This window comes from Solea solea, chromosome 10, assembly GCF_958295425.1.
Source record: "Solea solea chromosome 10, fSolSol10.1, whole genome shotgun sequence".
Lineage (NCBI taxonomy): Eukaryota > Metazoa > Chordata > Actinopteri > Pleuronectiformes > Soleidae > Solea > Solea solea.
The window spans coordinates 8,482,579-8,504,207 of NC_081143.1; the positions used below are offsets into that span (position 1 = coordinate 8,482,579).

A 21,629-nucleotide genomic window follows, 5' to 3' on the forward strand; every position below is an offset into this window, starting at 1 on the left:
AAAGCTCCCATGTGTAACTTCCGTCACCAAAACACTGCATGTTATGAAAAACTGCTATTTATCTGTCAAACTGGGAGATCAGTGGAACAAACATGCTACAGACCTGTGCCACACGCCTTGAACTTGGTGCTGTGGCCGTGCAGCAGCAGCGTGAAGACCAAGACCAGAATGACGATGAGTCCCACCAGAGCCATTACCAGCAAGAACCACCACTCCTCATAAAATGGACGTTCTGACAGCGCTGCAGGCAGAGAGAGGGACACATATCAGATAGATGTCAACTGTTCCTTAGCTGTGGCTCATCGTGATGCTGCAGTTTATCCCACAGGACAGGAAATAATATTCCTCACAGTCTGTGGAGGTTCCTGACTCTTGAATGGAGGCACTTAGTTAACCACGTTTCATAAAATACATGTGCAGTTGAAACAAATCACCATGCACATGTTCACTTTCTCCTTTGTTTGCATTATTGTGTACACTCAGATAACCTACTGTTAACACAAAAAACTGAGTTGTAGTTTGCAAGTCTACCTCTAGATGGCAACATATCCAAAGGCATTCAAAGACACTCACAGTAACTCTCAACAGTGAATCCAGCAGAATTAAAATCCAGTCACACCTCAAGTCGACAACTATAAGACCAAGGGTTTGAATCTGAGCATGGCTGTGTGTGTGTGTGTGTGTTTACCAGCGAGAGCAGCAGAGGGTGTACTCGGCTGTCCGTAACCATAACGATTAACAGCTAGGACTCTAAACTCGTAGCTGATCCCCGACCTCAGGCGCTCCATCGGCACTGAAACAGACCTGGTGCTGGGAGGGAGGGGTCTGATGAAGGAATCCCACACACCTTCATCTGGAGGGAAAGATAAGAAGAAGGAAGCTTCCTTTGAACAATTACAAATGTCATCATTCAAAAAAAATGTTTTATTACATTTCAGGCAGTTGTGATGATGACGGTCTCCCTGCCAGTGCTATTGATAAGCATTGTTAAAACCAGGCTCTTATGTACTATTATCAGGAGTGCAATTATACCACAGTGTAGGGTTTTCCCGCAGACATCCACGTGCTGTATTACACCTCTGGTAGTCTTTATTAGAAAATTGCTGCTGACTTGATTTGCACAGCAGGTCATAATGAGCCCCAGAGAAAGCTGTGCTTAGTAAAGTTTAGCGAAAGGTAGTACTTAACGACTCTCTCGAGTCAAGAAAGGAATGACTGTAACACAGTGAAAAGGTGCCTGTGAGGACAATTGCGTTGAAGGCTCACCTGATGGACGAGCTTCAATGACGTAGCCAGTCACAGGTGAGGCACCGTTATCTCCCTCTGACCACTGGATACTAAGAGCAGAGGACGTCTTGGTGATGGACATTTCCACAGGAGAGCCGGGGGAGCCTATTACAACATGCACGCAATTGTTATTCATGTGGCATACTTTCTGAACATGCAAAATCCCGATTATTAACCAACTCTTGAAGTTGTCACTGCAATACGTGTTAAATATGTATTTTAATTGCATTTTATTCTGACAGATGTCACTGAACCAGAATATTAGCAAAGTCTCGGACTCTAAATTGAGAAGAAGCTTCTTCAGTATCCTACAAAACTTCATCTAATCAGGAGCCACAGCTCCACAAGGAGACACTCCTCTGTGTGTATGAGGTTCTGCTGTTTGTTGGTGACTAAATGTCATTTTAGCTATTTCTACTGATATCTCTTGCATTTCTTATCCAAACAACATCAAAGTTGGCACTGTACACACTGGTGCCCGTAGTAAGTCAGTAAAACCTGGCCCACACTAGAAGATAATTGGCCAGATAATCTGGCCCTTCCAACAGTCGTGGGTGCCAGATTATCTGGCCAAATTATCCTGTAGTGTGAGGGGTTAACAGACGTGATTTTAAGGTATTTAGAATCTTCCCAATTTCAAATCCTAAGCATTAAACATGTTTGATATTTATGACAGAACAGTGATTGGGGGCGTGAGCAGAACCCCACAACAACCAATGAGAGGGTGTTGACAGGGAAATGGATGTTTACTTTTGTTAAGAACCGTAACTTGTACAAGCCAAGTTGATTCCATCTTCCCAGCTGTGACTTCATTCATTTTTTTGCACACACAACAGCTATTAACTGACGATACGGACAGTCAGCCTCCATGTCTGTTTATATTCTGCAATTGTTTGATAAACGCTAAGTGTGTGGTCCTGTGCCTTGACTGGATCTTCTAGTCGGCACTTTCTCAGGATGAAAACATTGAAAAGTCCGTTTTCGTTGTGTCTGTGATCTCCTACGTTTTTTTAAAATCAAGGCAGATTTGAAAATCCTCTAGTGTGGGGCAGGCTTCAGACACCTACCAAGTTTTATTATTTTATTAGGCCATTTAATATAAAATTCATTTGACTGAATGATTTCGATGATGATTTCTCGACAACATAGTCGCGTGGTCACATACTTGGTGGTTAAAGTTTTTTTTTTGCTGCATGTCTCACTGTAAATTGAATATCTTTTAGTCAAATATTCAAGACATTTGAAAGAATCACCTTGGTCACTTTCGTCATTATTATTATAATTTTTTCCTTATATTTCATGGAATAAACATACCTTGCGCAGGCTGGGCAGTGAGATTTTCTTTTATGGGTGGTCCATAACTGACTGTGAGAGCCTGAACACTGAACGTGTATGTTGCCCCTTTGACCAGGTCCCGCACTTTGAGCCACCGCTGCCAGCTGCCCTTCACGTCCACTGTCACAACTTTACTCACTCCTGCTCGCACATAGACAGTTCAACAGTAACACATGTTTAGTCATCAACACGACTTACTGTGTGTGAGTGTGTGTGCTGTATATGAGTGTGTGTACCTAGCACAGGAGCAGTGGGCTGGTAGACCACTCTGTAGCCCTCCAGTTGTCCATTAGGAGTGAGTGGAGCTCCCCAGGACACGTTGACACTTCCTCCAGTCACCTCTGAGAAGGACAGGGAGCTGGGCTGGCTGGGAGCTGTAGACACATGGTGAATGAAAGGAAGATGGACGCAGGAAACACACAAAAAGTAACATAATATGATGCTTGCTAGTTTGGGGAAACAGCTGTTCCCACGCCGTACCAGACTGCAGGGTCCGAGCTCCGCGTGGCTCACTGGCTGGTCCGTCTCCGGCTGTGTTAAAGGCCGTCAGTGTGACCAGGTAAGGCATGTAACTGGTCAGGTTGGTGAGATGCACATGGGTATCTGGGACAAAAACCACCTTCACCTTCTCAGTCTCGTTGTGCTTGTCCCGTTCCCAGTAGTGGATCTACAGCACAAAAAATAATCACTGTTAACATTGGCTCAGTTCCTAATGATCCCCCTGCTCCTTTTTATCTTCTCCTCCATTAAAGTTCGGCTGGGAGATCGTTCTCTGGATCATTTTTTTAATGTGTTGCTTAAAATCCTCTTCACAACGCGATTGTAACCAATTCATTAATGCATTGTCACAAAAATGAAAAATGTCAGTCACCTGTGGAACGGACAGGCCTGTAAAAACACCATCCAATCATATTGAACAAATTCATTGGATCGTGATGCATCAATCAATCTGCCATCGCCCCCTCCCCCATGTGTGTACCCCACTTTTAGGCTGACGCTGGATGTCTTTGTGATCGTTTGAGAGTATTTGTAGTACATCATGTTGTCATTAGGACAAGTATCCAAAAAAGTTAGCGTCACCTAAAAGAACCGAATGTTACCGATGCTGCCCAGTGCTCGTGAATCTGTGTGTAACAGGAACTCCAACCCTACCTTCAATATCTGCTAAATGAAGTCCCCCCCAAAAAGTTTGGAAACGTAATAGAGTCAATTATTTCCCCCCTTTAATAATATCAGTTGGTGTTGTGTGACATATATCGATGGAAAGCCCGATTAGTCGCCTTTACAACAAGGTATAACTTGGAAGGATCGTGTTTCTGTGGAATGAGTAACACAGATAAACATGTGGGTGTCGCCCCCAGAAAATGTGCCAAAATCCCCTGCAATATTCTCCTGTTGGCATTCACTCTGTCACAGGTGTATGGCTATTGCACATGCTTCCACGGTCCCTGACGGTGTAAAATGAATAGAGTGTAAAAATGGCCAATATGTGTTATTTTTTTCCCTTATTACTGTGTGAGAGTATATAATGCACAACATGCATCATATGTTATCTGTCCTTCGCTCCTGACGACCCCTTCCTGAACCATATTTAATAATAAATGTGTTTTACTCGTGAAATGGTTGATAAAAGAAAGTTTTACGCCGAACACGTCCAAATATATAATAATAAACTCACTGGGGATTAGAACCATTGTTTTCTTTGTCTCAAAACCCTACATTTACAGGATTCATAAACCTTCTCCAAGCACCTCCAGGGTCCATTTTCATGCTTTTCCAGCACCTTTCACCAATGATAAATATACATGAATACATACGCTCTCAAAATGATTATTTCACTTTTCTTATCACAATAAAAGTGACGGTATTATGCTATACGCAACCAAAATTGTGTTTCCTAATAGTCACACGCAGAACTGTTTTCATTTAGAATCTCCAACTTATTTTATTCCTCCAACTAATAAGCAAACTACTCAGTCAATTATCTATCTGTTTCAAGCACATTCAAGCACCCTCTCCAAAATTCTCACTTCATTTTCAAGGATTCCAATTGAACCCTGCATTTAAGGTGCTTTCAGACATGCAGAGACGACCGGAGATTCTCCAGAGTATATGTGAACGGCAGCAACCTCGGAAACAATGTCCTGACCCAATTCTTCGACATTATCTGGGTATATCACTCTCGATCAAGAGGTTGCTTTGATGCTGTGTCAAATCTATTGTAGCTGGTGCTGAACGTTCCTGTGTTTTGAGGGGGCGGAAGCGGATCTTTTAGCGAAACATCGGTCGCATTTCCAACAATATCGCTTGCATTTCTTATCCAAACAACGTCAAAGTCAGCAGTGCACACACTGGAGCCCTTATTAAGTCACCTGTCAAGTGAAGTGATAGATAGATATCACAGATATGTGATTAAGAGACAGGCAAACAGAATATGCACTGGTGCTGCGCTGCAGGCTTCACGACAGGAGCTCGTTTTGCAACCTATGTCCATTTTTATATGTTTTTAAATACTTTCAACACCAAACTGTGAGCACAGGAAAACAGAGAGGCGGTTGAGACTCATTATGGTTTGATTTATTCAAAGCTTTAAGTTCAAAGTCAGTTGAGGAAAACAAACAAGTTTCAAAACCTGAGATATTGAACGACTTTGATAAGCACTCAATGAAAATTTGCCAGCTCATTAAAAACTTTAATCCCATCATGTAACGGTGTCCTTGATGAACACAGACAGACTGATCATGGTTTTTTTTACTGTCATTTCTCATTGGGTTGTGACCACAAACTTAAGTTCACTTGTTCTGCGTATAAAAATATAGATCCAGTGTGCACTGAGATATTTAATAATACCCACCATTTAACAAGGATGCCTTTTTTGTTGATTTAATATATATATGGCAGTGGGTGTAAACTCGTGTTTTTATTTGGCAATTCAGTGTTAGGTTTTTTTGTTTTGTTTTTGTTTGTATGAATGTAACATACAGTAAAACAATTTTTTAATAACCACTTCTGGACCATAAACTGCCTCTGAGCGGTTTGGTTTTTAAAGTAAAACCACAGCCAAGAGCTACTTAAAGGGTCCATTTTGTTATTATTCCTAACAGAATGCACTGCAAAGCATCATAAGTTATATTTACAACGTCCAACTGGGAAGCAGCAGCTCGCGAGCAGCACTTGAGGGCAGCATTAAACCATCGCTCTCCTCCTGCAAGCTCTCATAATAATGAGATGCACAATATCTTTTTCCATTAACTCATCTCAAAATAAATGTTGTACATTTTGGATAAAAAAGGACACAATATCCCTTATAATTATTCACTCTAATGGTTTAGTGGAATGTCATTTTGAGAACCATCTTGTCAGCCATTTTGGATCTATTTTGGTATTTATTATCACTGTGAGACACATAACATTAGTCTACAAGAGAATTTTATGTTGCAAGGAATGAGCATGATTTTGATATGATTAGGAAAGAGCAAGAATATAACATGTGTTTTTATACAAACTCTTTTGTTGAAGAGTTCACTTCTATTACACACAAACGACCTATTTTTGTTTTTTATCTAACCTTTATTTAAACAGGTGATCTCATTGAGACCCACAGTCTCATTCACAAGAGAGGCCTGTTTGAAGTAGTAAGGACAGAATGGAGTATTAGAGTATAAGTATTAAAACAAAAAGTTCATGTTTGTAGGGATGCAGGAATTTCTAATTTGTACTGAGGTTTTTTTTTTTTTTGCTGCTCAGATGAGCATTTCATCAAGTGGAACATTACCCATCATGCTCAGTGTGTTTAACAAGCCCTTTGGGGCATTTCAGTAAACTTAATCTGTCAATAATTATCCTGCAGTGAAGTTCAACATTAGTTCTATCTGCCGCGTGTGCTGCTCATCCAACTGAAAAGAGGCGTTAACAGAGGTCTGAACCTACAAATTTGCTTTAACGTTCTTTTTTCTTTCCTATATTTCTCTCAACTTAATCTCCTTATCCTTCTCTGCCTCATAACCCCACGCCCCCTTTGTCCACCCATCTCTGGCAGTTGAAACATTATTCCCTCAATCCTCTTCTCTAATCAGGATTCTACAGGGATCACTCGCTTGTCTCATTCCTTCACTCTGCAAATATTACATTCCCTCCTTTCTTCTCTATTCCTCCCTCTACTCGCGCAGAAATCAATGTGTCTAAAGCAGGACAGATAACCTTGTGTTTGAAGAACTAAGAGCGAGGGGGTGGATAGGGGAGTTAAAGAGGGGAGACAGGCAGAGGAGTGATATTGAAACCATTAAAGGATATTCAGATTCTTCTTCTAACTTAATTCTCTCTCTCTCTCTCCCTCTCGCTTGTCTCTATAGGGCACTTGAAAGTGCAGCAGAGCAAAACCCCTCCAAGACAAGAGGGGAGATATTTTAAATACAGACAGAAGCAGCGTTGTACAAACTCATACTCTGACTACTGACCTGTGTGTGTTTGTTTTGTTACTGTACTGTGTTGTGTTACAGTGTGTACCGGCCACGATGATGTTTGCATTTGTTATTGAGTGTGTGTCACCTTGTATCCTTGGATGAGTCCATTCTGGGTCTCAAGGGGGGGTGTGTCCCAGGTCACTTCCAGGGTGGAGGGAGAGCCGGCGGACACTTTAATAGACTGCGGGGCGACTGATGGAGCTGCGGCAGGGAATATGCTTCGTTAGACAGCTACTGTGTGTGTGTGTGTGTGTGTGTGTGTGTGTGTGCGGCTGGCTGCAGAGAAGGAAGTCGCTAAGATATTCTCTATTCTTCCAATTAGAACGGGCCTAAGGCAGTACCTTGTTACTCTACTGTACCAAACATATACATGAACACCCAGCAGTGTGCACCTGAGGCTAGAGAAAAGGCCATATCACCCTATTTCATCATCCCCCTCCAGCCGTTTCCTCCCTCCTCCCTCCCTCCCCTGCTGCTAATCCTCACCTCTCAGTCCAGTGTGATATGTATAACCTACTAAACTTTACACACACACACACACACACACGGACACACACGGACACACACACACTGATTACACATGCAGGCTTGCTCTGATGAAGAGAGAGTGTGAGATTATAAGAGAAACTTTCAAAAATGTGTGGGTGTTGCAATCATAAAGTGCAAATCTGTGCACCTGCACTCATGTTTGGACACTCTTCCTTCTCTTGCCCACAGGGAAGAGAAGGCCACAGAGGACACCGTGGCCTTACTGCTGCACCTCCTCCTCTGGCACGTGAGGCTCTTTCGCCACCATGCTCTTTATCATCAGATGGGACAATTGATGACAGGTCTTTTTTTTTTTTCCTTGGTGACGGGCGTCAACGTGATCAGGTGGGCATGACAGCGTTACCTGTACACACCACTTACACCGATGCACCGCAAGGTTATGCGCTGAAAGCCTTTCTGTACATGCCGCTCATCAGTGAATGCACTGACCTCACTTATACCACCACTTACCTCAGAAACCCTGCCAATGCTGCCACGTTTTATCACATATACAATCAAACTTGACCTTTAAAATCCTGTCCAAGTCAAAATATACAGCCTAGAAGCCCCTTAGACTGTGTTATGTTATTAATGTGTCATCCAGCAGTAGGCACTGTATTTTGTCCCTAAAATAAGACAGTGATGTTGCATTGTTTTGCTGTAAAAATAGGAAGAAGCTAAACCGTCCTATCACCATGGATAACAGAGTACGGAACAGATCTGTGTACTCAGCTGTTGGCTCCACCCGAGTCGGGGGAAGAGCAGAGAGGTCAGCATCATGTGGCTAATAGTAAGAGCAATAATCTTCTTCAAAAGTGCTATATGAATAAACCTGGGTTGGATAATAAATCATGTTGTCACGTGTCTGTGTGTGATTTATCTGAATATATTTCCAAAGAATGTGTGATGATGTTTGGAGAAAATGACAGCTTTAATGAATTACGCGTGCCATGCAGGGCGGCGACTAATCCGCAGTATAAATATTCTCAAAATTGAATAATCTGACGGTTATTTTCTCAAGCAATCGTTTGGTCCGAACCTGGAAATGATGATGTTCTCGAATGTCTCGTTTTGTACACAAAATGATTCTCTTTGAATGATTTGTTATATGGAGAAAATAAACCCTAGTATATTTACATGTAAGAAGCTGAACAATCGGAAAAGTTATTTTAATTTAAAAAAAAAAAAAAAAACATTCAAACCGATGAATCAATTATAAAATAAGCTGACCATTAATTTAGTAATGGATGAATGATGGATTCATCACTGCAGCCCTAGTGCCATGGCATATAGCTTATATTTAAAGGACTGTGCCATACAACTCATCCTGTGTGTGAAATATGTGACTCATTTATGAGTTTCTTCTCAAGATTTCAACCGTATCACACGTTCCAACGAGTTCCATGAATGAAATCATGGTGGGCTCAACAGATCCACCTCCAGAGAAAACAAATACATTCCATCTGCCGCTGACGACCATGTGTTAACGGTTGGGAGTCCTACAGATTTAATGAGTCGACCTTAAGTTTCCGGAGGAAAAAAAAGAACTACAATTTTCCATGTAGAAAAGAAAATACTTTCAAACTAACTGTTTCCTTTATGTAGTAAAAAATGCAACTTTCTAACAACACACAGGGGAGAGGGGAAGCTCAAAACAACAACAGCAACAGTAAAACTGCTTTTTTGGCAATACCAGCGTCAGTGCTCAATAACAAGATATGTAAATCACATAAAACTTTTACGGCTTATTTCAGTTTTCACTTACCCGCCTCTCCGACAGACACCTCGAATGGAATGGAGGGCGGACTCTCCCCGATGATATTGTAGCTTGTCATAACAATCAGGTAGCGTTTGAATTTCTTTAGCTCTGTAGAGAAATGAGACCACTTTTAAAACTTTCACACATCATGCAACACATGCCACGGTTCTTATTGAGATTTTTAAAAAAAAAATTTTAAACTAAAAACAAGAAAAATCCCCAGAGCTTTATTTCCCAGTTAATTCTTGAGTTACTTACGTGTCAACTCAAACTCGGTTAGTGAGGCACTGCTGACTGTCTTGAAGGTGCTCTTGGCTTTAGAAGAGTGAGAGAAACATGGAGGGAGAGTAAATCAATAAATATTCCAAGTTCATCAATAAACTGTGGAATTAGAATGCTGCTTAATGAGATGACTCTGAAAGACTTATGTTGCAGGAGTAAAGTCTGACTCAGTGGATGCCTGATGGACACAGAATCTAGTCGTGCAGATACTCAGTGAACTATAAAAGCACCGTGCAAGTGTGCATATTTATATTTATTCTTGCAATGTGCAATGTGGATGAGAAAAATGGCCCAGTGAGGGTCATTATAGTGACACACTTCCTCCCTGATCCCTGCTCTGATATGAACGCAAGCTATTTTTTTTAATGACAACATTACAAAATGTGTTACATAAGAAGGACATTAGAGACACTCAAGTACTGCCTGAGTGTGTTTATTAAACATGTGCAAACTATTTTCTAACTGTGTGATTTCAAACAATACAGTCAGTCAGACATTGACAAATGTTTTCTTTAAATTAGGGATTTTCATTGGTGCAGCTGAGAACTAAATTCCAATTCAATTCAATTCAATTTCAATTGAAACTTTCTTTTGTTTTTTCTTCATTGAATTGACTCATCGAGAAAAACACAACGTAAACAACACATTACAAACATCATCGGTGAGCAGATGGCGTTTGTAATGTAAAAGGTTCTTTCTGAAAACAAGCACTGAGTCTATCGCGCCATGTTTGTACATTATATACAAAGTACACACGGTGTTATTGGAGTACAATTAGACCATACTTCACTGAATATGAAAACTAAGCTCTCTGAAAGCACAAAATATCTAATCCCACCCGTAAGAAAACCCTTTCAATACAGCTTAGCAACTGTTATTACAAATTATTCCTAAATATTAATCCACTTGCTTGGGACTATAGTGGTCACACTCACTCTTTAAAGAGTTTGGAGGTCTGTGAGCAAAAATGTAAATAATGCATTAAGCAATGTGTTAATTAGCTCCAATGTGATCTGCAGGAATTACCATGCTTGACCAACTAACTTACAACTGCACATGTTACTTCCAAGTCCATGGAAATAAAACTGTGTAATGTAAGCAAAGCAGCTTCATGGAGTTTTCCGAATCATAGTGATCTTCATTTGAAAGATCTGATGCCGGTTCATAGAATCCTGAGACTGATCTTTGAATACGTGCCATTTCCTACATCTTCTGCTCAGATCTTGCACAGTTTGTAGCATTAACTCGTGAAAATATCTTCAAAACCAAGCAAAACTGGTACAGAAACTGAAATCACTCTGAATGACTCATTATCACGTCAAATGGAATCAAACCGAATTGTCATAATCGTTCATGTTTTAATGCAATAAACTGCATTAAGTGTGCTGTCGATGCGTGTGTATTTAAGACATTTTCCCGTGTTATGGTTATAGAACGTATTCAAATCAAACTACAAGTCAGAGAATAAATTGGTCGAATTAGAGGATAAAGAGGATAAAACCTGGCAATGAAAGCAATTTTAATCCACTTCTATCTGCAAGCAAGTGAAACCAAGAGACTTTATTGATAAAAGTGGCACTATTGTCTCTGAAAACTACGTGTGCATCATACTAGGGAGCACAATTTGACAGGCATAGCATGGTCGTCGCGGCTACTCACTTGTAATGAGGGAATTTGTGCTGTTGTTTTTGGTTGTCTGGACTTCTGCTTCAGTGGACGTGGAGGTGTTTACTGGAAGCTCTCTGTAGTACAGCCGGTATCCAGTCAACACCCCATTAATGCTGTCATCACTAGGAGGCTGGAGACATGCACAGTTAAAGAAAGAATTCATATTAGGCGCAGGGAAGTATTAGTGATCCATTTCTCAAATAGAAACATCTAAGAATAGATGCTCTGCAGTATGCTAAGAAAGTTTTCATTTCCTTGGTGCCTGGCAGGGAACTGGCAGGCTGGCAGAGCACTATTTTAACAGCAGGGTCTACTTTAAAGGGCTGCTGTGCACAGACAGAGTAATGCTTCAGTGGCTTTGGCAGTCTTGTAAAGGATGATGAAATTGCTGGTGACTTTGTTTTTTCACGGCCTTCTTCTGCTTTGATATAAGGCCAGAAGGCGCAAGAGAAGACATTTCCAAACAGAGGAGGAAGAGTGACAAGCACTGAAGTTGCCGGGCTGCATTTACTGACTATTCTCACATCACCATGGCTCTCAAGCACCTATCATTGTGCATGACTCCATACTTTTCTTTCTTTTCCCTCCATTGGACACTGCCGATGTTTGCCTCTCCTGCCCTCTAACATCTCTCCTGCTGGTATATTGTCAGTAGGACTGAACACTTTTCTCTTCTACCCAGGGCTGGCTGGCATCTGTCCCTCCATCTGTCCAGTCTGTCTCATATCAGAAAGAATGATAATTTCCTCCACCAACACACTTGTGTGACAGGCCCTCTTTTCACCTGGCATTAATCAAAACGGGCATCATCCTCCAAGTTAGCGCACTCAGACTTTTTGAGTGTATATAGTATACATATATATATATATATATATATATATATATATATATATATATATATATGTGTGTGTGGCTCTCTTGTGTAAAAACATTACCTTCCACTGCACCAGAACTGAGGTAGTAGTTGTTGGTTTCACTGTGAGGATCACTGGAGGCTCATCAGGCACTTGAAAGAAAATACAAAGAGAGCGCGTGATGAGGAAAAAGACAGAAAAAGGCAGGCTTCCATCCACCTCCTCACACTTCCTCCCTGTGATGTTTTACACATCTACATGTTCCCATTGTTTTCCACTTAGCCCCCCCCCACACCCCCCACCCCCTGTTCCATCTGCGTCCCAGTCTCTCACCATCCTGCAGAGTTGTCACAGCTTCCGTCTCTTTGCTGAAGACGCTGTCGCCTACATCGTTAGTGGCCAGCATCCGAAACTTGTATGATGTAAAGGCCTTCAACCTATAGAAAGAAACACGTAGAGATGGAGAAAAGGCTTTTTTACAGTACAGACTTACAGATTTCCATTTTAGCTCAAGCATAAATGTATGAATTTGTCCCTCTAGGATGTGAGTAATGCTCCTGGATTTGTTGCACAAGGATCCTCGCGCTATTTCCCACTATTGTTTGAATGTGATTTTATCATTTAGCTCGACAATTACTTCAGTGTCTCTGTGCAAGGTTTTTATAATTCTGCTGCAGCTCCAGGCATGTCTTGTTGAAGAGTTTCCTCGACACCAGCTGTGCCTTACGATCATCAATCAACAGTTGTCAGTGAAAACTTTTCTCAGCACTCAGTGGATACCCCCAGGTGTTAATGCAAGTCTCACAGTTTTTGATATTAAAAATGCGACAGGTGAAAATTGCACCTCAGTGCCTCATCTTAGCTACAGGGCTGTCCTTCAGTCTCCTAAAGTTTCACAGCTGATACTTGGACGGTCTCATTATTAGCTTGTCAGTGAATTGCACATCGGATGAATAAAAGCGCATTGTGAGGATCTGTAAGACCTTCTCTGATTTTGAGCAGTTAACACTGGCTTTTGAACCTCTCCCTTTTCACCAGAAGATACACAAAAAAGGGCACCTTTTTATAAGATACAGAGAATACTGTTCTTGAAACATTACAAACCTGGTCAAAAACTCCACCAGGTACCTTTAACACTTTAGAAGTAACTAGGGATCCATCTTGCTCATTTCTCACAGGCATGCTTTTCTTTTACAGTGTTCTCTAAAGTTCCCACAGTGTTGAATAATAATTATTATCATACACCCTTGCTAATTGTCTCCCCTACCAGTGAAATGTAAACGCATTAATGAGCATAGAATTTTAATTTACATACATTATTGCATTTATTTGAAATCAATTTACTTGCTTATAATCTGCCTAACAAACAGACCTATTGTTAGTGTCTGGCTTAGCAAAAGTGCTGCACAGTTTACATTGTGGGGTATTGATTAAAACAAACAAACAAAAAGGACAGGTGGCTGCAAAACAGTCACTTTTTTCCTCAAAATTCTGTTGATATAACTTCTTATTAACTATGACTTATGCAGTGGCGGTTGCTGGTCTTTGAAACAGGGGAAGCTCATATCAGGCCCAGTCATTTATATATAAATTCTTACGTAAATTGTACAAACGAACAAACGGGATAATTATGTAAAACTGAAATGTTATAATAGTGTCTTTATTCACAGTGTATATGCACAAATGAAAAAGGTCTATATCGCCAAGCAAATAACACGCAACGACCAGCTATTTGTCTATAGGCTACCCTCGGAAAACCGACACAGGACTGAGGCAGAAAAGGCTCCGCTGTCATGTATGTTTCTGCAACGCTGGTTCCGCCATTCAGACAGTTCCTCCAATCACCATGCAGAAGCTCCATTGACTCCCAGAGAAGCTGAGTTTCCATGGAAGTGAAGTTTAATCACCTATTCTGTGTCGTCCCATAGAGAACAGTTGAAGCTGAACTTCAAGTGGTTTTAACGCAGAGGCTGCTACAGGAATACGAAAATCAACAGCTGATTCTGAACGAACTAGTGACACGGTGTATTCGCGTTTAGTGTTGAAATGTAAATACACATATAGTTTTCACTTTCACTGTCTTAGAGCAATCGCCACTGGACTTGTGACAAAAAGCTGTTCCAGGCACACATCTACCGGCAAGGGTCCTCTCCAGACTTTATTTACAGAGTGATTGGAGACTGCAGAGGACCAGTTAGAAATTCAGCAGGCATCAGAAAAGCTGCTCAAGAATCTTCCTGTATAATAATGAGCCAGGCCCAATAAGGGACAGAAAAAGACCCTGCGGGGTTGTGGGTATCATAGGAATAGAACATCAAAGGACCAAGCTCAGCGAGGGTGGGAGAACCAACAGCACTGGGAGGATGTTAAGGACAGTGTTTGAAAGTCTCTGTGTGGATGTGTGTGTGTGTGTGTGTGTGGGTGTGGGTGTGCGTGCATTAGCCTGGAGACTTCGATGTTTTGGTTCCAAAGATGTCTCAGTGGAAAACAACAATTACGGATAGATAACAACTAAGTATGAGTGCGAGCATGCTGGGATGTAAGCTAATTCCTCCAATCTGGGACTGTAATGAAAGCATTCAGTGATTGAATGAGCTCAAAACCGGCATCAACACAAACACTGTCATCACGGCCGATCGACTCTCCCTGAGGCAGGTTTGAAACAGGCTGATTCGGACACACCGAGAGAACAGATCTCGGCGCCGAAAATAGTCTTGTGATAGGTTGTGGAGAGGCACACACAAACACAAATAAGCCTCATCATAGCCCTGCTACTCAGGCTGCTGGAGTAGCCATTGAGTCTGACCACTGTCACCTGCTGCCATAATGACAGCCTCAATGGGGAGGAGGAGAGGACGGAGCGATAAAGACAGAAGAGTGGGGGGGGGGGGGAAAAGACATTCAATAGCACTGGAGCCCTCTTTCACAGGATGAGCAGATGTGATGCTTGAGGATGTATGAAGGTAAGAAATGCATGACTGATGGATTTTGAACACACTGGCTATTGATGGATAGATGGAAGTGGTGACAAAAATGTAAATTAGATGAAGAGTGGATAAATGGCAGAGACAACCTTGAAAGCTTGAAGGCAGAAAGTATTGACAGGGAAAAACCCACAGTGCATGTCCTGCTGTGCCTGTGTGATTAGACGACTCTGTATTTCTGCTGTGATTATGATGAGGTTCAAACTTTTTTTTTTTTTTGGGCTCCACAAATCTTTTTGCAATAAACAAATACGGTTCTTAAGAATTCATGGCATCTCCCTCTCTGCCCACTCTTGTAGTGCATAAAAATGACAGGATTTCCACATATTGCTTTAACAATTTTCGAGTCCAGTCTTAAAGCCCACATAGACCGGAAGCTCCAATTAACTCTGCGTTTGTGTGTGTGTATCTGCGTCATTACCTCGTTTATGAAACCCTAAAGTTTTAGAACAAACAGTTACATTACATTACATTACATTACATTACATGTCATTTAGCAGACGCTTTAATCCAAAGCGACTTACAATGGAATCAAGTACAATTAGCCAGGGGGGGAATCGAACTTGCGACCATGATGTCTTTCGTACATAAGGTAGGGTCTGAACCACTGAGCCACTCCACCCCCAGTTCAGCCACTGCTGAGAAAATAGTGTTGTATTGTTTTCCTGGGCTCTGCGAAGCGGATCGACACTGCCTTAATTTGATGTCGTCATCAGAAATCCTCACCACTCCTCTCACCACCGTAGCACCTCCTGGTGCGGGCACTAGTCCGGGCACATCGGGTTGCGGATATTCAACCGCAGAAGAAGAAAAACTACTCTCGTTGATGCAGAGCATCCACCGTGCCAATGAATTAAGCTCCAAGACCACTTCACCTTTAGTAAAGTGGTCTCAATTTTTTCTGTACTGCAGTGAAGGTCAGGTTAAAATAATCCATGTTTTTAAAATGCTATCTTGGTTGGTCTTGCTGAAAAAACCTCTCACAAATATTTTTGCAGAGATCAGGACAGATGTTAAGAAGAGGCTAAAATCCAACAACATAGGCCTCCGCGCTGCAACAGCATCGAAGCATCAAGCCAATTTAATATTCAAGCACCACTTGAACACTTGGCGGCGTGTGGTTCTGAACTTCCTGATAACAAATGAAGGAATCACATTCTCTACTGAGTTGTACCTGATATACTGCACTTTACATAGGGCTACAGAACCCCAAACACTACACGCTTAGATCATAGATCACAAGATGCAGTTATGCTGTTTTACAACAGTGTTTCTTATGTATGCAAGTTTCCTTTACCCAAATATGAGCTGTGAAAATGCAATCATTTTGTTATATTTTTGCAATCTTCTTGCAATCATTGCCTCCGTTGCTATGACAGCATTAAAAGTGCTCATTTTCTGATGACAGACAGGAGAGGTTCTAATAGCAGGAGGAGGGTTTTATTTATTATTCCCCTCATATAAATCACGCAATCTCTTTTCTCTTTCAAATACGGAACAAATCCTCATTTTACCGAACGGTTGCCAACCCTAGTCTGAATCGGAGGTTAGCAGTGTGTGTCATGGCTAACTACGTATCAAAGGTTGCTCAAGTGATGGTGATGACAATCTTGTCTGAGGTCTGTTTGGGCTACACGTCATGTGATTGATGATTTCATTGGCTAGCGCCCGTGGGAACATTTTCCAAACTTGTACCGCACACGATGCAGCTCCGTGACGCTTGACATCCATTCAAAATGCACGAGAAGCGTTTCAGCTGACGCTTTTGCTGTCCAGCGTTTCCACGTGGAGTTTGCACATATGTTACATCATTTTGCACCTCTAAGTAACTGCACTCAGGTGTGAATATGAGCATGAAATGTGTCTGTTTGTCAGGCCTGTGATAGACTGGCTTCTCTTTGCTTCTTGCACACTGTCAGCCAGGAACGGCTCCGACGTCCCCCGCATCCCTCAAAAGTGAAGTGGCATAGCTAATGGACGGATGGATGTTTGGGGGGGGGAGGTTTAAGCGAACAATGGGCCGACTGATCGAAATAAATTACAGTGTGATCACACAAACAGCATGGTGGGTTTGTGTTCGTGTGGCTGTATATGTGTGCAGCTTACCTGTCAACGCTCCACGCTGTCACGTTGTGTGGGATGTTGGTGATGTGTGTGCTCCAGTCCGCGTCGGGCAGCTGTTTGACCTGCAGAGTGAAGTACCTCAGGGGAGAAGAGCCTGAGCTCCCTATCACCCAATGAAGGCTGAGAGAACGAGACTCTACCCCGTCCTGCGGGATGTAGAGCTTCCTTGGTGGCTGGGGACGCTCTGTGGATGTGGTTTAAAACAAAGGGAGAAAGAGGGAAGATGAAAAAAGAGGAAGCCACAGGAGATGAAAGGGGCAAGGGAGAGATGAGAGGGAAGAAAGAGGAGGTAGAATAAAGTGAGGTGGCAAGGACAGGAACAGGGGAGTGAAGAGAGAAAAACAGTGAGAAACACATTTTTCCTCAGTAACTCTCAAATATATTCTGACACATTATAAAACCTATTCATACATACAGTATTTTAGTGGTTTAACATTGAGTGGCTGTTCAATTTGAGTGAGCATATTCATATTCAAGTTAGGGATGGGAGTCGGTATTGTTCAGTGTCGGTATTGGTGTGATACTGGTGAAAATCACTGCATCAGATCCAAACATCTGACATATCACATGCTTCACTATGCAAAGACAATGTAAATAAAAATCAGCACAAGCAGTTTGTTTTCTTCTTTTTGGGAGAACAATATTTATTGCACAGTTGGAGAATTATGTCTCTGAAATGACAGAGTTATCTCCCAAACAATACACAAAGACGCACACTAGATGCACAAAGCAAAAGGAAAATACTGGCCAAAATACCCACCGACTTATCTCCATTGCAATAATGGGTGTTTGTAATGGAGATAAGTTTGCAGAGGCCTTGACCTTTTTCACTGACAATTTAAAGAATAAAACCTCACTAGAAAGGTGTTGGCGTGTTTATAAAGACGCTGCGCCTTCACATGCCTCCAGATTAGCATCAACGCTTGTATTTGTAAGGTATAGGTAGTAGTGCTTGCAGTGTTATACATGTATGTGTGTGTTTTAAAAAAACAATCCCATAGAGAACAGTTGAAGCTGAGCTTCAAGTGGTTTTAATGCATAGAACTAGTGACACGTTCTAATCGTGTTCTAGCTCATGTTTAGTATTGACATGTAAACACGACACAGTGGATATCTGACGACCTTTCAGAGGAAGCTGAGCTTCGTTTGGTGTCTTAGAGCGATCGTCACTGGGGGAGACACAGCTTCTGATTAGCAGAAACACATTTTTAAACTTACGGTGAGTTCTTTGAGTGAGTTTCAATATTTTTGAATAAAGGATAAAAAAAGTAATGATCAATCCTAGTCATCTGTCTTTGTCATACACGGGGATACATGTGAGAATTGTTTTACAGACATGGATACACATGTACATGACAAAGAAATTACTTTTTTTTAAAGAGAGAGAATGAGACCTAGATCGGGGGAATATGGGTTGTCTTATCTCCAACCTATGGAAACAAATGTTAAAGGAAACGGCTTACATCACAACTGTAACCAGGTTATGTAAATGTATGTAAATGCGTGTGCTTTTGCCCCGTGTATTAGTTATATTCAACATGTTTCTCCTCTCATTAATTTGCGTTAGTCCTCTCATTTCCCTCCAATCTGTAGCCGTGCACATTGAAATTAATCGTGACCCGCCCAGGACAAATGGAGACGATCATGGGCCATATGCTGCAAATAGCTTGTAATACTTCATTTACATCACGTATGCACCACTGTGACTGTTGCCCTGCATTCATACGGTATGTTGAAACGAAACGAGACGTCTAACCGCTGCAGCACCAAAGAAACAATATTCTGAGCACATTGCCAGTGTCTGTGTGTTTGTCTGCATTCACTATTGAATTAGAAGAAGAAAAATAGCTCTGTGAGTCGATGTTTATGGCTGTGTTGGCAGTAGGTGTGCAGTAAGTATACAGGAGAACACACACATGTGGGCACAGACGCAGAAACACACAGCTGGGGGCATAACTTTTCAATTTCAGGGGCAGCAGGTTATTGATTGAGTCTAGAAATAAAAGCATTATCAATTCCCCTTGAAGTTTAATTAATCCGCACGTTATGTTCTCAAGCATATGCACAGGCGCGCAGCGTGTGCGCACTGACACCGACAGCCAGCCTTATCGTTCTTCATTCATCCTTATCACAAGTAATTTAAGTCAAATTTGTCTCACTTACTCCCTCATGTGCTTAATCTTCCTTCCATTCAAGACTCGACTATTCTCTCCCACTTTTGTTTTCCTGATACCATCTGTGTCTCCCTGTCTGCTCTCCTCTTGTTCCGTTCCACAGTAAAGATCATGTTCTGATAATTACCTCATAATTGTCAGAACAAGCGTTGCCCTTTTAGCACTCACGTGGCTGTTTATTGCTATGCAAGGAGAGCGGAGTGAGAGAGAGAGCGAGAGAGAGACGACGCGCGATGTTCAGATCTGCGCAGACAGCTACAAGTGGGCCATCCCCACACACTGACAAATCCGTCCTCTCTTTGATTTTGACATTTATTGTATTGCACAGACACTCGAATACATAAACGATGACGATGACACATCATTCTTCATTTCACACTGCTCACTTCAAGTACAGTAGTTTATTTGTTGTGAGCATAATTACCTAAATGTGTATATTCAATCCAGCATTAATTTAACTGGAGCTTTAAATCTCTCCTCTGTGTTAGTGGTGCCAGGAGTAGGTTTAGGATGTGATCACTCACAGTCACCAATAAGACTCTAAGTGTCCCATGTCACTGGGAGAACTGGTGTTATTTAGTATTATGTGTAATTGAATAGATTTAGGTTTTTTTTTTTTTTGGCTACTCTGGCTTTCATTAATTACATCTTTCAGTTTATCGTTTCTTTTGCATTGTTTAAGTTGATTAGTGAAGTTCTACAAGAGCAGCTGGTTTGTTAAGAGAAGCTTCTCTGTTGTTTGCTTCAATCATAGGCTCAACGGGACAAACCCATTGACTGGCTAAGAAGTTAGCTTCTATTGTAGAGCTACAGGGAAGGAACAGCTGATGTGTTTTCACCACAGTGTGCATGTTTGAGAGGAGTCCTGCTCTATAATAATTCACAAATATTCACAAATAAGTGGTTAAAAAAGGGCTTAAGAAAGTATGAGAATAAAACTACTGCCACTTTTCCACTACATGGTCCCGCCTCGCCTCGACTCTACACAGTTTGGTTGGTTTTCACTTTACTATAGTACCTCCTCAACAGGGGCGGAGTCATCACAGCAAGGCTGCATGAAACTGCTGTGACTTCGTTCTATACGCGACACACACAAACTAGTGACGAGTGACTTGTAAAGCAGTTGTTTTCAGTGTAACTGAATCATTAGAACAAGTTAATAAAAAAGATTTGCACACAGAATCTTTCAGTACTTCCTCGGCAGGAGTATTTCACGACCAATCAGTGGCCGGCAGTCTGCCAATGTCACATTTTAGTATTGCTCTGCTCGCTTGGAACCTTGCCAGAGCAGGTGCTAAAGAAGTACCAGGTAGTGGAAAAGCAAAAAAAAAAAGCTTGCCATGCCGAGGCGAGTCATGCCAGGACCATGTAGTTAGTTCTCTCGTTCTGCTATCATCTCCCCATCACCACCAAATCTTCACAGTTTCACCTGATCATCATTCTTTGTCCTTCATCAGGCTCAGCAAGTCACCAATTCACCACCATCGCTAGTGTCTGGACTTCAGATCTTAAGCAGACGCTCCCAACTGTATCTAAAGTGGCAAAAACTCTTACGGAGATGTTTGATTATCAGGTGAGACGATCACTGATGGAACCATCATGGAGTAATGATGGTTCCATGATGAGTTAAGTTGAAAGATTTTACTGAAGACAGCTCAGATCTGATGAGAACTGAGACAATGCCTGACATTTGAACAGTAAGTGTCATCGCAGAATTGTGTATCAGGTCCAGATGCCTGGTGCCTTGGTATCTAGAGAGGTGCCTAGTTTGTGTATTAAGATATTAAGAATATGTGAGTAATTAAACTTAAGGATGGCTGAAGACTAGAATTTTCTCTCACAAATATCAACTCTTGAATCTGTAATAAATGAATTTTCCTTCCTTCACTAGTCTCTCTCTTGATTAAAATGTATTTGCTATCATGGGAGTTTGTTTTTTTTGGGTTTGTTTGGCCTATTTTGTGCATGCTAGTTTATAAATTAATTTCTTTTTCATTTTTAGGTAAATAATGCCTTCTTTTTTTTTCCAAAATACACCTGAGACTCCTCATACCTTCCAGCTCCGTCCCTTAAAGTATGGTACTGAATAGAAAATGGAGAAATGACTCACTCACTCACTCACTCACTCACCTACTGCTTTATCCTCCACTTGAGGGTTTGTGCAGTACACC

General features: G+C 41.6%; 1 protein-coding gene across 2 annotated transcripts in view; it reads right to left on the minus strand.

Moving 5' to 3' along the window:
* Window positions 1-21,629, minus strand: part of LOC131466990 (protein sidekick-1-like) — a 267,384-nt gene that overhangs the window by 4,379 nt on the left and 241,376 nt on the right. For both annotated transcript variants that reach the window (XM_058640648.1, XM_058640647.1), the window contains 13 exons: window positions 17,267-17,468; window positions 12,510-12,613; window positions 12,258-12,328; window positions 11,314-11,452; window positions 9,631-9,687; window positions 9,379-9,480; window positions 7,171-7,286; window positions 3,103-3,289; window positions 2,859-2,996; window positions 2,602-2,763; window positions 1,267-1,392; window positions 689-853; window positions 104-241 (listed from right to left, as the gene is read on the minus strand). In XM_058640648.1, coding sequence (XP_058496631.1) covers window positions 104-241; window positions 689-853; window positions 1,267-1,392; window positions 2,602-2,763; window positions 2,859-2,996; window positions 3,103-3,289; window positions 7,171-7,286; window positions 9,379-9,480; window positions 9,631-9,687; window positions 11,314-11,452; window positions 12,258-12,328; window positions 12,510-12,613; window positions 17,267-17,468 — 1,707 coding nt within the window. The remainder of the gene's footprint in view (window positions 1-103; window positions 242-688; window positions 854-1,266; window positions 1,393-2,601; window positions 2,764-2,858; window positions 2,997-3,102; window positions 3,290-7,170; window positions 7,287-9,378; window positions 9,481-9,630; window positions 9,688-11,313; window positions 11,453-12,257; window positions 12,329-12,509; window positions 12,614-17,266; window positions 17,469-21,629) is intronic.